A 16,764-nucleotide genomic window follows, 5' to 3' on the forward strand; every position below is an offset into this window, starting at 1 on the left:
TTTTGTGACTCCCATACTGAGACTGTTATTCATCTGTTTTGGAAATGTGAATATACCCGCAAACTGTGGCAAGATATTTGTAGATTCATTTTAGATAATATCTGCTGTGATTTTGAGCTCCTCTGGCAAAATGTCCTTTTTGGTTTTATAAAGAGTGACGCTCCAGCTGAAAAAGAATATTTTTTAATTAATCTCATTTTAATTCTTGCAAAGTTTTATATCCACAAGTGTAAATTTGCCAAAGTAAAACCCATTTTTTGTGTTTTTATGAAAGAACTGGAGGTGTATTTCAAGTCAGTTTCCTCTGCTAATAATAAGAAAGCTATCAAAACTATAAATCTGTGCTCCCACTTTAATATCTTTAATTCAATTTAATTTCCATTGCTCATATCCCCTGGTGTGTCTTACTTTTTTTCTTCTCCTTTTTATTTTATTTTTTTTTAATTTTTTTTACTATTATTTATTTCTATTTATGTATGTTTTTATTTTATTGTCACGTCTATTTGTTATCCAAGTGTTATTAATATGATGCTCATATGGTTTTATGCATTGTTTATGTATTTTGTAAAGCAAAAATAAAGTTGTTAAAAAAATAAAAAAATAAAAAAAAATAAAACCTATTGAAAATGTCAAATCAATCCTTGAAACTCCTTGTTTTGTTTATGTAAGATTTACTACATGTTTATGTTTTTTGTTTTGTTTTGTTGGTTGGTTGGTTGGTTGGTTGGTTGGTTTGCTTTATTAATCCCGCTGAAGGGAAATTGATTGTCACTCTGTACGTACAACATTTTTTCTTCATCTTTATACATATTTGAGAAGACTTAAATGTTCATTTTTTCATACTAATCTTCAAAAATTCAAGCAATTTTCCAAACATTTCATACAAATTCGACATCCTTCTTATAAGTTTTACTTTTTAATATTTTCTCACCTATTTCAGATTTCAACCATTCAACTATTATTATGCAGGATTTCTACATTTTCCTCAAACTTTTTAACATGTTTAACTTTTACCCTTCAGATATGTTGTAGTTATTTTTAGTTATTCTGCCCTTTAACGGATTGTAACTACTTCTATATTATTCTACTTTTACACTTCAGATATTGTTTCATCTATATTAGAAATGGTTCAAAAAATGTTTTCAAACTGTTTTAAATAAATCTGAGTGCACTTTAACCTTTCAATTCATTCATACTATTCTTCACTAATTCAAGTAATTACCACCCATTTCATACATCCTCCATCTTTCATCTTCTACTTTTACTATTCAGATATTGTTTAATAATCTACATTAGTAATGGTTCAAAAATGTTTTCAAACTGTCAGTTTTAAGTAAATCTGAGTAGACTTCAGACTTTCAATTTCTTCATACTGATCTTCAACAGTTCAAGTAATTTCAAACCATTTCGTACTCTTCATATATTATTTCATCTCTTCAAGATTTCTTCAGCAGTTTCTTAACTTAATTCAGCATAGTTTCAACAATTTATTCAGCTCATTCAGCTTCCAGCTTTCAGCATTCACCCGTATTTCCTTCAGGAAATGCATTTTCTAGTTTTATTTAACCTTTATTTAACCAGGCAGAATCAATTAAGAACAAGGTCTTATTTACAATGATGGCCTGACAAGAGGCATACGCTTCTTGAGGGGGAGGGGGAGGGGGGCTGTGAGGGAGAAAAGATAGGTTAAAAGACAATAGGAAATATGCACAACTATACAAACATTCAGCAGAAAACAAAGCATGAAATTAATAACAAGGATATTCAAGCATAAAAAGACAAGATTTTTACAAGCATAAAAGAGTAAATAGCCAAGGTTTTTACAGACATTACAGGATTCAACACACAATACTACAACATGACAAGCATTGACAACTCAGGCAGTACAATATGACCAATGTATGTATGACCAATATTGAAAATAAATGGAGATTCAAAAAGAAAATAAAAGAGGCCATTATTAGTAAAGAACTTACATTTGTTTAAGGTTTTGAAAAGTCAAAGTTGGTTTGTATTTGTAAAATATTTTATTTATCATTTATTATATTTTATTATTTTTGTTTTATTTTGTTGTTTGTCATTTATCTAATTCTGTAAGTTATTGTATTATGTTTTGATTGTCACATATGAGTGTCTGGACCCCAGGAAAAATAGTCCTTACCAAGGTGAGGACTAATGGGGATCCATAATAAAACTAAACTAAACCTCTGTTTTTTCAATACTCTTTTCCTCTTTATTATTAGCTTATTACATCTGTTGCTGTAAGTAATTGTTGTTACTGTCTTGTAGATATTTGTGCTAGCCTTGTCTTGGACAGAGCCATATATATAGAGATATCAATCGCTCTGGCTATGCCCAAGACCAGAGCGATGGCTCTGGGAATAGCCTACTACCTGGGTTGGGGGAGGGTTGGGGCATATACAGTTGCCATTGTTCTCTGTACTGGGTCATCCTGAACACATAATGTCTGCCTCTATTAACATGGAAAAGAACAATAAATAGTTGATCACACAAAAAAAATCAATACTTATTCTCTTTCATACTGTATGTTATGCTATGTTATGTTAATAATACATTTTATTTGTATAGCACTTTTCAAAGTACTAAAAGTCGCTTTACACGGTAAAATAGTACAGCATCAGAATCAGAATCTGAATACTTTATAATATTATATAGCTTAATAAAGCATAACTTTATCATATTATATATAGCATAAAATAACACAATATGGAGAAGGCTTTGTCCCCGCAGGTTGGTCATGCATGTTAAACTTTCTTTCCATATACAAGACACACAATACAAAAACAGACAACACAATACTAGAATATGATGAAAGCTAAAAGTTAATATTCAATATCATTCATAAAATAATAATTACTAAACGGATAAAAAAAAGAGGCATCTGTGCCAATGTTTTCCAGCACAGTGACTGGTATCTGATGTACTTTTAGTCAAACTTAAAATGAGTTTGTTCTCTGTGGCGTCAAGTCTACACATAAAACTATACATCAGGTTTCTTTAACATGTGCATTTACAAACAATACGTTTGCACTGAGCCATCTAGGTCACTTTGATAATATTCTTAGGGCATCATTATAAGCAACCTGGAGTCTCTGCATGCTTGCTTTCTTGTAATTTATCCACAGGTGTGCAGTGGACAAGGGTGTACAGTATGCTTTAAAAAGAGATACCTGGACAGCCTCAGAACATACAGGTGTTTTTGCCTGATTTAAGTGAATTCACTTGTTCACGTGTTTGATGTTTCTGTGTCAGTTAATGCTCAGTTTTTGTTGATCCTGGTATATGACTATTTTGGAGGCTATATGCCGAATTTTGGCATGCAAAAAGTGTGGGCCCCCCTGGTCAAAAAAACGTCTGCTAATGTGAACAGTTTAGCAAGTGGAAGATGAAATGATCTTCAAAAGGCATAAAGTGTTACAACCCTACAATATAGTTACAATATAATATTTACATTTTCAAACTTTTTCAAGCCCCCTCTTTGGAAACTATCACAGCTTGTAATTATATCTTGTCTGATACCTTGGTAATTGAGCCAGCCCCTGCTGATTATCTGAGAGCTCAAGTCTCCGGGGTTTCCCATTCTTTTGCAGGGTGCTGCTTTGTTTCCCCTTTTCACCTGAAAGTTGTAGAAAACAAAAGTAACACACTGATATTGCTTTAAATATTGCACAAGAGTGTTTCATGTTGAAATGTATGTATGCCCTTTGGGGATCATTTTCCACTTCACATTAAGTGGCTGTAATAGAGGGCCCACAAAATAAAAAGGGCTCCATAGAGGCTTGGGTCTCACCCATAGACTGGTCTCACCTGCACATCCTGTTTACTGTATTTTGATTATTTTTGCTTGCTTGATTATAATACTGCAGCTATAATAATAAAAAGATTTTTTTTTTTTTTAATTAATAAATCAAACGGGGGGCGGGGGAAGAGGCAGGGGAGTAGTCTACTTCTACTTCATACCACCGTCCGCGGCTGCTGCAACAGGAGGAGCTGGGTCTCCCCGTCCCCGGCTGGAGGACCGAGCCTTCAGGGACAGCAGACCGACCGGAAGTGCCGCTCCGCTCTTGGCGGAGGAAGCTGCCGTTGTTGACTCTTCACAGGCAACAATGGCGACCGAAGTGAGGGGGGAGCTTGCACAGCTGATGAACTCAAGTGGATCTCATAAAGATCTCGCCGCCAAGTATGTAACATTAATTGTACAGTAATAATTTTACTCTTTATTTTTAACAACAGCCACTCCCTCATTTAAACGCCGGTATATTAGCGCTGCTGTTGGTAGCAGCGAGATAGCAAGGATGGACTAAGCTAAGCTAACGTTAGCCTAGCTACATTAGCTAATCGGTTAACGTGACACCGGTGGAAACAAACCGTGAATGTCCGTCAAAAAGCACGTTATTGAATAAAACTTAAAGTCTAGCATTAATGATAGTATTAGATTAAATCATGTTAGCGTTTAGAAGCTACTGTTTGTATGGCTTTCTGGTTAAACAGTTGATGCTAACTCACCATAGCTCTGAAGGAGATTGTTTGTTTATTTTTGTGCCAGGCACCAAATCCACCTTTAAAACAAACGGCACATGTCAAAGTGGTGCTGGGAAAGAAATATGCAACTGTTAAAATAAATAAATAAATATATTTGTATAGTCATAGACACTGCACCTGTTTTAAATGGTATGCTACAGCTGCAAATTGCTGTCATTTGCCAGTAATACCTGGATGAGCCAGATCAATGATGAGCACAGGTTAGTGTAGGGAAATAGATAGATAGTAGATATTAATAGATACCATGTAGCTGCAGTAGGGGTCAATAGAGCTGTGAAAGTGTGTGGCCAAGGAAGTAAAGCTTTTTATTTTATTTTTCTCTTTGGTGATACATTGCTGATAAAACTACCCCAACCCTAACTCCCTGAGACTCAGATCAAAAAATGTTCAACTTCAAACATATTGTACTATGTTGTAATGTATATTTCACATAACTATAACTCATCATCACCATAGCTCTAAAGAAGATTGTTCGTTTTTGTGCCACTCGGTGCAGGTGATGACTGTTCAGAATTTCTTTCTAGTCCAAAAACACATGCATGTCTACTCTTCACACTGCAAACTGATTATTGTAAAAGTGATATTCCAAATGCACTGGATTATTTAAACTCTCAGACGATGCAACATCATATAGACTATCATATCACACTTTCACAGCCTCAGCTATGCTAATGCCCATTTATTGTGTGAAAAAGCGGTGTTGTTTCTAACCTGTCAAATCTTTTGCAGATATCGACAAATTTTGGAGAAGGCCATTCATTTTACAGATGCAGATCAGCTGGAATCCTTGAAGGCTTTTGTTGAAGCAAGTATGCTGTGCTTATGATCTTTTAATGTGATCATCATTATTGTCCACATGTGGTCGCATTCAGTTTGTCTTGATGAAATGTTTCCGTCTGGTCTTTCGCAGTGGTCAATGAAAATGTCAGTCTTGTCATCTCGAGACAGCTGCTCACCGACTTCTGCACGCACCTACCCAACCTGCCCGACGCCACAGCCAAAGCAGTGTATCACTTCACCTTGGAAAAGATTCAGCCGAGGGTCATCTCTTTCGAGGAGCAGGTAAATGCCCAGACACACCGTTAGCGATACTGTGAGGATTTGTTGTTTATCATCCAGTCAATTAAATGCTTTTGTATGTCTGCTCTGCAGGTAGCTTCAATCAGACAGCACTTAGCAACCATTTATGAGAAGGAGGGAGACTGGAGGAACGCCGCCCAAGTTTTAGTTGGTATTCCCCTGGAAACAGGACAAAAGTAAATAAGCTGCTGGCACAAATACGGTATGATCTTTTTATGTTTCGGATAATCCCATGTCTAAACTCCTTTATGTGTGTCTCTTTAGGCAATACAATGTCGACTATAAATTGGATACATATCTGAAAATTGCCCGTCTTTACTTGGAGGATGATGATCCAGTGCAGGCAGAAGCGTACATCAACAGAGCCTCGTTGCTTCAGAATGAGTCGTCTAATGAACAGCTGCAGATCCACTATAAGGTACACGATCCCTTCATGTGTCTTTGGAAAGAACTGCTGGACCCAAACTTTACATAAAACCCTGCAGCAAATAATGCCCAAAGTTATTTAGATGTTTCTCTTATGATGATTATCTTCTCAGGTGTGCTATGCAAGAGTCCTAGACTTCAGGAGGAAGTTCATTGAAGCTGCGCAGAGATATAACGAGCTCTCTTACAAGTCTATCGTACATGAGAGCGAACGTCTGGAAGCCCTGAAACACGCCCTTAACTGCACCATACTGGCTTCTGCAGGTACCGCCGCCAAGACTGTTGTTGTTAGGATCACATTCTCAAAAAAATACTGTACTAACGGTTGTTTTTACCACATATCTTGTGCCAAATCCATTCTGTGTCTTCTGTTTCAGGCCAGCAGCGTTCCCGTATGTTGGCCACTCTCTTTAAGGACGAGCGCTGTCAGCAGCTGGCCGCCTACGGTATCCTAGAGAAGATGTATCTGGACCGAATTATCAGGGGAAACCAGCTGCAGGAGTTTGCTGCCATGCTGATGCCGCACCAAAAGGCCACCACTGCGGATGGTGAGTGGACACAAGACTTCACAAGTAATTGGCGCCTTTTTTGGTCACTATCTGTGTCAATATAATGTACAAATAACTCAACTGGGTTTAAACATCTGAACGCATGTTAGCTCCAGATGTTTTACATTATAGAATCTAAATGTATTCATGTTGAAATAGACACAACCAGCCTAAGTAGCTGATAAGATTTACTGTTGTGAGCTTGAACTGTACTTCTCCAAAACATATTTATGGAGTTTATGTTAATTATGGGACTCAAACCTTTGCAAAGTTTGGAGGATCACCAGAGGTGGAGCAGATGCCAGTGGAGAAGTCAGTTAGATAGTTAGTCCACATTGGTACGAAAGTGTGGCACAGTTGATATTGTCATTTCACTTCACTTTATTAATTTTTTACCTTGAAGGGCAGTTTGGTTTGCAGCAGACACACATTTGACAGTCACATTTGGAAAAAAACAAAAGACATACATGATAAAACAAACAGGATGTGAGCAGCAAGGTACAGCAGATACACCAAGTGTTACTGTACAACATTAAAGTGCCTATAGAATAAGTAATAATAAATAGTAACAAGTACAAGTGTGTTCCTTCTTTCTGTAGTTTTAATAAAAATTGTTTTATCAGTAGGCATTTAATGTTTTTTGAATGTTTTTCTGTTTTTAAAGTTTTTCTGTCTGTCTGTCCGTCACACTCTTCCGTCCCAGGCTCCAGTATACTTGACAGAGCAGTCATTGAACACAACCTCCTGTCTGCTAGTAAACTGTACAACAACATCACATTTGAAGAACTAGGAGCCTTGTTGGAAATCCCTCCGGCGAAGGTGAGACGTGCGTCCAGGCTGGTTTCCTGCTCCTAATAGGAATTCAGATGCTGCAGAATATTTTTTTAATTGACACAAATGTATTTTCTGTTGTACGTGGAGATCCTAATGTCTGTTTTTCTGTCTTTAGGCTGAGAAAATTGCTTCTCAGATGATCACTGAGGGGCGCATGAACGGCTTCATTGATCAGATAGACGGCATTGTACACTTTGAGAGTGAGTGATGACAGCCAGTGTGTTTCTATGTTGCATAGAGAACAGTACAGTCATGATATTTCCATTAACCAGAAAGAAAATGTTAATTGTTTATTTTAAAGGGGTAGTTCAGCATTTTGACAAACTGGGCCATTGCCATAATCCCTATACAGTAGTTTTAGGAGTAGGTCCGTTACTTTTAATTGTCGGTGCAAGCTATTTTTAGAACGGCGGAGCAGAGCCGTGAGCTGCTCAGAGCTACACTACGGAGGCTAATGGGATTTCTTGGTTTCCCTCATCAAACTCATCAAATACACAATCCAACAACTCCTAAACGCTCTGGTGGACAAGTTGTGACCTGCACATTGACCACGCTATGAGATGATAACAAAATGTTATGAGACGGAGTTGTTTTCGATTCAAAAGCAGAGACTGCTTGCCCAAAAACTGTCCCTGACAGGAACGTGCATTAGCGGTTTTGCATGAATTTACCTAGAAAACAACTCCGTCCCGTAACGTTCTGTTATTATCTCATAGCGTGTGAATGTGCAGGTAACAACTTGTCCACCAGAGCATTTCTGAGTTGTTGGGTTGTGTATTTGATAAGTTTGAGGGAAACCAAGAAATCCCATTAGCCTCCATAGTGTAGCTCTGAGCAGCTCGCGGCTCTGCTCCGCCGTTCTAAAAATAGCTTGCACCGATAATTAAAGCAGAAGTAAGTGATATATTTGTGTTAATATAAGTCTTAAATAGTTATATCTTCCGACAGCAATCACTTACATAGAGTGTTTGGACTGAAACACGGGTCTGTCAGTCCCTCTGCTCTGCTCTGAGCCGAAGAGAAAACATTTATCGTATCCTACAGTTTTTATCCAATGAGGAGAGAGAACGGCATGCAGGGCTGTGTGTGCAGCCAAGGAACGCCGTGAATGTGGCGACGTAGGGACGAGGACTGTTATGGTGCGTTTAAGGAAACTCGTATTTTTCCGACCGTGAAGTGGTACCAGTTCGATCTGGTACGAGTTCACCGGTCGGAAGTTACGAGTGGCCGTTATAGTGACTTTCACAGGTAAAACAGGTCGGAAAAACACGAGTGGGTTGCCTGGAACGCTACAAAGTCGTAAGTTGTGACTTGAAGCTGTAATTTACGATTTCAAAAGCCTGCCTGGAACGCAGCATTAGCGAAAACGACCGGACCACTTACTTCTGCTTTAAAGGTAACAAACCTTTTCCTAAAACTATAGGGATTATGGCAATGGGCCAATTTGCCAAAATGTTGAACTACCCCTTTAAAGTGACAGGTAAAATCCATTAAATCCCATTACAAACGCACAAATACTCACCATTTGTTTGTTTTACTGTTGAGTTGAACTCTGTCATTTTAATAACATCTGTAGTAGGAATGTGATTGGGGTCATGTGCAGACTGACTGTAGGTCTATGTGCAGCCAGTAGGGAGCAGCATCTTCAAACATTAGAGATCCCTGCTTATTGACAGGTGCAGTGTTGAGTCAGAGAAGGCAAAAGCCTCATTTAAGTCGCATGGTTTGTTGATTGTGACATGGATGCGTGTTTGATTTCCTCTTTTTCTATCTCCGACAGCGCGTGAACCCCTTCCTACCTGGGACAAACAGATCCAGTCTCTGTGTTTCCAAGTCAACAACCTCCTAGAAAAGATCCGCACGGCTGCTCCAGAGTGGGCCGCACAAGCTATGGAAACCCAGATGACCCAGTAAACATCTCCACCCGACCCCGCCCCACCCAAAAAAGACAAAAAAAAAAAAAGACAAAACAACCTAAACTGCTTCCTCATCCCATCCCAACTTTTGCCTCAACAACGTCACCACTTGACACTTGAGAACCCTCTGGTACCACCATCACTCATCATTTGATGTTTGTCTTTCTTTGCTAAAATTTTCAGAGAGCACCATTTTATAACTGTCCCCCACGGGAATAATACTTCAATGTTTCTCAATATTTCAGATCTGTGTCTGGCATAGATGTTATCACAGGAGGGGAATGGTGTAACCTTTGGGTGTAACGCTGGATGCGATTCCTCAGATAGTTGTCGTGTCATGTCATCGGGTCAAAAAGAAGTGAAAGGTTTTACCAATTGTTTTGTTTAAAACTTTTGCTCTCGTGTTTTTCAGCTCTCGAAAACGAAACAGTTGTTGTGGTTTTTTGATTTCTTGCGACATGTACACCTCTCGGTTCTCCCTCATGACATTTCTGCAAAAAGAATTAAATTCGCAGCTGAGAGAAATTGTTTGGCATCATGGTCGTGTTATTTAAGTTTATGTTCTCCTTCAGTGAAATGTTTTAAAGGAGCTATTTGTAAGTTTATTCACCCATAGCTGCTGTCGAAGGTGGAGGTCAACAACATACGATACGGTACGATACAATGCCTTTATTGTCACTGTGTTTGGAATACAGTGAAATTGCATCTGCCCATCGCAGTGGTATTTAAACATTAACACATACGGCACATCAGAAACAACAATGTCAACTCTCTCCTCATGTGAAGTTAGTATGCTAACCAGCTAGCCCCAGTCTGTCTGCTCGTAAGACATACTATAGCACCAAGTAGAGGGTGTTTTATAGCCTCTTGTAAGAGCAAAAATGTTGGCCACACCTGATCTCAGCAAGAAATCAAAACTTACAAAAAGCACCTTTAAAAAAAGAAGAAAAAAATCTGCTTTTCTATGTCATAAGACGTTATTTCTCTGAGTTTCTCTTTCAGCAGCTTTCACAGCAACATCCTCTTTTAGCAACCAGGTCAGGATGATGTTGCTGTTTCTCTGAGGCGAGGATGATATGAAGCATTTTCCTCAGAGTACTGCATGATACAGACGGAGAATAATAAACGTAAGTGAGAGTAGTTGTACAATTTACCTGGTATCTTTGTAAATTGCAACCGTTGTCACTGAGATATAAGTGTCACAACAACAACAACAACACATTGGCTCAACACAGCAATTCACACAGACATGTTGCATGAATTCAGTCACTTATCAGTACAATACAAGCGTTATATCAAAGACAGTGTATGCTCTTATTTTTCCCTTTTTGTACACTGGAGAATGTAGAGAGTCTTATGTTGCTTTCTCTCTCTTAACTTCTCAGGAAAAAGCAGTTACTCATAATTTCAGTGATATTTACGCTACACTGATGAACCAGCCTAACCCTGCCCTGAGGCGACATCTAAATGTGGTGCAGCCACTATAAATGTCAAGAGAAATGCCTCTGTGTGTGTGTGTGTGCTGTGAAAGGTTTAGTCCCTAATCTAAATAGTTTATTATTAAATTATATTAAATTAGAAAGCGCAAATCATGTCCCTGATTAAATTCATTGATTAATTTTGTCTAGTCTAACGGCTCTCAAATTAAATCCTTGATAGGAATATTATATAAATATTTGAAAAATCTCACAGCATTACCATTATAATCCACAAACCTAAAAGTCAGCGAACCGCCGTGAACCTTATAATAAAACATAATAAATATATACACACACATAAGATCTTAATGTAGTGCAGCCATTATTAGTGTCTAGAGAAACACCTGTGTGTGTTTGTTCAGTTCCTAATCTAAATACTTTATTATGCGTGAACAGACACTGATTAAATGGATGCACAACTAAAAGAATATGGAAAAGAAATCACTCTATTCATTCCTAAATGAAATCCTTTATATAAAACAGTATGGGAGATGTCACAGCTTTAGTTTTGCTGTTACATAACATAAATATATACTATTCACTTTGACACAGGAGACTTTACAACTAACAAAAATACTTTAAAGATGATTTGGCTTGAAACCTACAAAGCAAACTATGCAGCAGGGATCATTGCTGGCTACTTCATGGATGCTTCATGGTGTTTTTTCAGAGTACTGGGCCGGGACAAACACCGTGACCTTCAGTCCAACTACTGGAAAACCAGCGCATTGAACGAAAGACGACTGTGTGACAAACCAAGAGAGAAGATTTCTCCAGACAATTCAGGTATGGAAACATGTAATGGGAGGTTAAGGAGCCACAACATGACACGATTTATGATTGAATGCTGTTTTAATTAGTCATATTTTATTATTATTATTGTCGTTATTAATCAAACCCTTGACATTAAAGGCCCCATGGCATGAAAAATGTGATTTTGGTTATTTTTTCATGCTTGGGGAGGTCTCTGGGCCACGTATATACTGTCCCATGCATCAAACTGGTCATAAACGGAGAAACACACACCGCCCATTTGTACGAACATTCTCTTTAAGACGAGCAGATAGCACTTCCTCCTTTCTGTGATGTCACACACAAGGTAACTCCGCCCACCGTGACCAGTTGTTATTTTTCAATTTCTATGAATGCAGCTTAGGTTTCAGTTACTTGCCTGTGATTGGCCCGACCACATGCCACTCTAAAACAGTCAGCCAATCAGAGGAGAGGTTCTCATTCTCTCTTCTGATTGGCCAAATGACCTGTGCCTGTTAGAACTCCAGAAAGAGGCAACAGAAAGGGGCGGTATGAACGATATTAAGCAGATCACAGGTACTCAAAACCAATGATACATCTTGTTAGGGATATCAGCAGGTAAATAAACCCAGAGAAAAGTGCACAGCATGGGGCCTTTAAGATCAACAGTCACGTATAATACAGACAGACACGTGATAATTTCTCTCTATGAACATTACTTTTGTAGCAGAATCTCTTTAAATAAGAAAAGAGGCAGCCACTGCTCTGAATAATCACCCAATTTTCTTTGCAAGAATCCAATTTAGCAGGAAGCTGAATCCTTATATTTAAGTTCTTTATTGAGTGGGGGAAAAAAAACATAAAATATGCAAGTGTTTAATGTTTGAATATTGTTTTTAAAATACTTCCTTTCGGTTTGTACCACATAAATGCATTTTATTTCCTGCTCTATGAACAATACTGACATTTAGGAGCTGTCAACCTGTTTGCATGTGTGTGTGTTTTCATCTGGAGGATGAAATTCCATGAAAAGGTGCGTTTCTGAGACACATGGGGAGTGTCTTTCGGATTTGAATGTGTCAGAGATGCAGGAGGCATAATTATTTCCACACCCAGAAGCAGAAATTTATAATGGTTATATATGTCCTTAAAAGACATTTGGCTCGATAGATAGATAGATTAAAGATCCCATACTCTTTTTACTCAATTTCACTCAGCTGTCAGACATCCAACTAAAGTGTATTCGAAATGTATTGCCCCAAACTGATCCGTGGTCCTGAATGTCGGCTGTCTAAAAGTCTCTCAAATGAGCTCTACTGAGAACAAGCTGTTTCTGTGCCTGCACCTTTAAGTAACATGGTTACTGTACACGGCAAAGATTATTACCACTTTATGACTTAAAATTGGTCGGTATTTCATCAATTTAGCTCAGGAGTTTCTTGCTGTGCCCTGCAGCCATAGAAATAGACGTGGTAGGCGTTTTATCGCGCTGAGGGGCCGGCCTCACTCCCGTCGTGACATCACCACAGGAGCTGAGTCTGAACAGCCTGTAGCCTATGAGCACCGTTTTACCAGTCGGTGGGCTGCAGAGTTGATGCAGGACCCGTTTGCTTTCCTCATTCTAGGAGTTGGTAGGCTCAGGGAGGATCAGTTTATGTAGTATGTAGAGACCAGAAAAAAACAGTTTTTCATAATATGGGACTTTTAACAGATCAGGTGAGTGAGGACATCCTTACTGTCCGGTACGTGACCTATGACTAAAAGAAAACTTGAAACCGACCTGGTGGTGGAGCAGGTCTTTCCTGTGAACCAGTCTGATCCAGTGCCAAGAGAGATGCCATACTATCAAAGCAGGCATGCATTTACACATTTAATATTATGCTTTCCCAGGTTATCTTTGTACTTTTGTAAGTGGTTTTATGATCGTGCGGCTACAGTCCCTCTCAGGTGCAGTTAAGTGTGTTACTCCACTGTTCACATCACAAAAGCAGACTCTTAAATCAGTGGTGAGCAAGTTCTTTCTCAAGAGTTGCTCAATGTTATCTGATTTAATCAGTCACCACAGTGATTTACTTTGTGTGTTGCAAATTTCATGGCAATCTTTCAGACAAGTTGTTGAAATATTCCACTAAAAACTAGTGTTGTAGTCAAGAAAAACCACCAAACCCAAGACCGAGAGCAAACCAATGCAAGACCATTACTGTATTCTGTACCAGTACTTTTATTGATCATGTGGATTCGTATTTACATTATTCCTCAGCTAAAAAGAAGAGATGATTTTATATCAAGTCTATTCCATATTTAATTGAAACTAAGTTTGGATTGAACAGAAGAACACAAGCATATACTTTTGTAGAACAATTTGAATCATCTTAAATGTATTGAATTACATTACATAAACCAAAGTGAGTGACAGAGAGACATTTCCAGATTAAAAAACCATTTAACCATAAACTGAAAATGATGATCCAGCATTTAAAATCATTTCTTGTGTCACCGCAGTATCTAGAGGGAGGCATAAAGCAAACATGAGATTTCCCATCATTTCAACATCTTTATAACATATAAAGTCACTACCTGTTGATACACACACTACTCACAAAAGGTTAGGGCTATTCCACTTTCAGGTGAAAAAAATGTAAAATGTTCATGCTAGAGTGATATTATATCATGAAAGTAGGGCATTTAGGTAGAAGTATGCCACGGCAATTTCTTCATTGAAACTAAAGCTAACAACAGTGGTGGGTATACAACAAAACAACAAATGTCATTGCGTCAATAAGTTAATCACTTTGTTAGAGAACAGCATGTTATGTTATAAGCACTGAAAGACTGAACAGTCGGACATGTACGTTCAAAAGTTTAGAGAAGGTCAAATTAAGTTTGCCTGGAAGGGTTATAGTGGATTTTAGGTGCAAAAATATGTCAAATATCCGTAACTTTTTGTTGAGTAGTGCGTATGAGCTGTTGCAAGATGCTTACCGGTCTAGAAAACGCCCTGCTCCTTTCTGCGGTCGATGTCTCTCTTCAGTTGGCAGGTTGCACACCAGGGGCAAAACATGGTTGTAATGAAATCGTTACACATTGACCCCTAGACAATAAAAGGAAAAGTTTATGAAGGGTGTCTGTTGCTATGGCATTGATGGCAATAAAAATAGGCCACATGACACGTACACAATTATGCACTCCTGTGTAGATGGCTCATTATAATTTTTTCCCTTTCTGACGTTATAAACCAACTGTGAGCTTTATATGTCACAATTTAAATGCAGGACTCATTTCAATATTAACATTTGCTTTAATGGATTTTGTCATAAACTAGTTGCACTGATTAAATCTTTGGCCAGATCACTGTCGCTTTTTTCCCCTGTTCTTTTTGTTTGATTTGCTCTGTTGTTCCAGGTTCCTGTTCATTTGCTATTTGTTTTTGTAATTTGTCATTGTTGTGTCAGTGATGGTGTTAGTGGATGTAATTGTGATTTTTTTTTTCTTACTTTCTGTAAAAAACAAAAAAGGAAAGGAATAACTGTGGATTGATGATTTTTCTGTTAATTGATTGGTTTCCCAATATACATATTTGAAATAAGAAATCTTTGGCCAGATGATGATGCAAATCAGAGGTTCAATAACTAGGATTTTATGCTCTAAAATTTCTTACCAATCCTTCCCACAGCTGTCAACGTATTTTAGCCTGGACTGAATCGAAAGTCCAGTGCACTCAGCTGCAAATGTCACCTATGTTTTGTGAATACAGTACAACAGGGAGTCCGCCCTGCAAAACCTGAAAACTTACCCTGATGTTGTATTTGGTCCGGTAGACGCTGCGGATGGGCATGCCCAAACCACACAGGCAGCACTCATCCATGGCACTGGCAATGGAGCATCCCATGCACATGTAGCAGAAGAGACCATAGCAACCTGGGGGTGCAGAAAGGCGAGAGAAATGCACGAAGATGAGAACTCACACATGTAAGTTCAGTTATTAAAAAACAACAACAAGATTCTGCAAAAAGATTTCTTTGAGGAGACGGTGACAACTCACAGGTCCCACAGTCGTCGCAGAAATCACACAGACCGGTCTGGAAGTCAGAGGGCGCGAAACTGCCTGGTTGTCTTGTCACAGCCATGATCAGGATGAAACACTTTCCTCTGTGGGATGAAAAGTGTCACTTGACATTTAAATGCTGAGATAACTATAAACATAAGTAACTTAGGCTATGTCAGTGTTTTACGACAACTTGCTTCATGTAACTCGCTGCTGTACAGCTCCATGGTAACATTTATTACAAACACATAACGACAACTCCACATAACGGTTAAACCTAAACGTTAGGCTAATTAATTTCACTCGCACGTACGGAAAAAAAACAACGGTTCAAAACAAGTAATTTACGGTAAGAGTGACTACCATCCGCACACATTTAACAAGTTACACAACTAAGATAAACAACAAACAGTACTCTTTTGATCCCTTTTTTCCTATTTTCTTTTCTTTTTTACCTGTGATAGGGCGGAGATTACACAGCGGGACAACTTGCTTCATGTACGTTATGTCGCTGCTGTAAGTTACAGCTCCATGGTAACAGAAGCCCACACTGCCTCGCGCCCCACAAGAAACTCACAGTAACATTCCAAAATAACAGTACGAGCGTTAATAATAATATTTAGCCACTAGTGCCCCCGTTAAACTTGTTAGGAGATCAAATCTTACCAGACAGTTGAAGAGCTGAAGGTCGGTGAAGCTGCAGCAGAGGTTTCAAGAAGACAAAATGGGAACAGGAAGGATGATCAGTCTTTAATGATCAAAGCCATTGCACAATAGATGTTATCGCTCTTTATGTTCCTGAAAACTATAATTGTACCGATGCCCAACCCATAAACCCACTGCAGCACATAGGCCTACAACTTCTCCTTACAACTGCTGCTGCGTTTTCAGGAACACATTCATAACTTTATCGTTTTGGGAAATGTTTAACAGACAAATGTGAACTAGATTAAAGTAGTTTTGCTTATTAAATAACACCTTACATAATGTACAGTGCCCAACAAGGATTGTTTAGTTGATGAACTTTCCTGTTAAAGGTCTACGATAAACAACGATTAACGATAGCACTTTAATTTGGGTTAGGCTGATTAATGATTGATTAGTCTGTTCATGCAGATCCA

At 38.4% G+C, this 16,764-nt stretch overlaps 2 protein-coding genes across 2 annotated transcripts; one reads left to right on the forward strand and one right to left on the reverse strand.

The window, feature by feature from the left end:
• The first annotated feature begins 4,113 nt into the window (after window positions 1–4,113).
• On the forward strand, window positions 4,114–9,389 carry cops4 (COP9 constitutive photomorphogenic homolog subunit 4 (Arabidopsis)). Its single transcript, XM_085793104.1, has 10 exons — window positions 4,114–4,201; window positions 5,293–5,372; window positions 5,474–5,625; window positions 5,716–5,819; window positions 5,908–6,061; window positions 6,183–6,333; window positions 6,447–6,617; window positions 7,321–7,436; window positions 7,567–7,651; window positions 9,232–9,389. Exons 1-10 carry the CDS (start codon window positions 4,128–4,130, stop codon window positions 9,363–9,365), a joined length of 1,221 nt encoding a protein of 406 aa, XP_085649230.1. The 5' UTR covers window positions 4,114–4,127; the 3' UTR covers window positions 9,366–9,389.
• Window positions 9,390–13,943: 4,554 nt separating this feature from the next.
• LOC146977122 (placenta-specific gene 8 protein-like) lies at window positions 13,944–16,212 on the reverse strand. Its single transcript, XM_085792394.1, has 5 exons — window positions 16,099–16,212; window positions 15,641–15,747; window positions 15,392–15,516; window positions 14,581–14,689; window positions 13,944–14,103 (listed from the first exon to the last, which is right to left on the reverse strand). Exons 2-4 carry the CDS (start codon window positions 15,723–15,725, stop codon window positions 14,585–14,587), a joined length of 315 nt encoding a protein of 104 aa, XP_085648520.1. The 5' UTR covers window positions 15,726–15,747; window positions 16,099–16,212; the 3' UTR covers window positions 13,944–14,103; window positions 14,581–14,584.
• Between the last annotated feature and the right edge of the window lie 552 nt (window positions 16,213–16,764).

Source organism: Trachurus japonicus, chromosome 12 (genome assembly GCF_045865225.1).
Source record: "Trachurus japonicus isolate A0001 chromosome 12, Traja_1.0".
In the NCBI taxonomy this organism is placed as follows: Eukaryota; Metazoa; Chordata; class Actinopteri; order Carangiformes; family Carangidae; genus Trachurus; species Trachurus japonicus.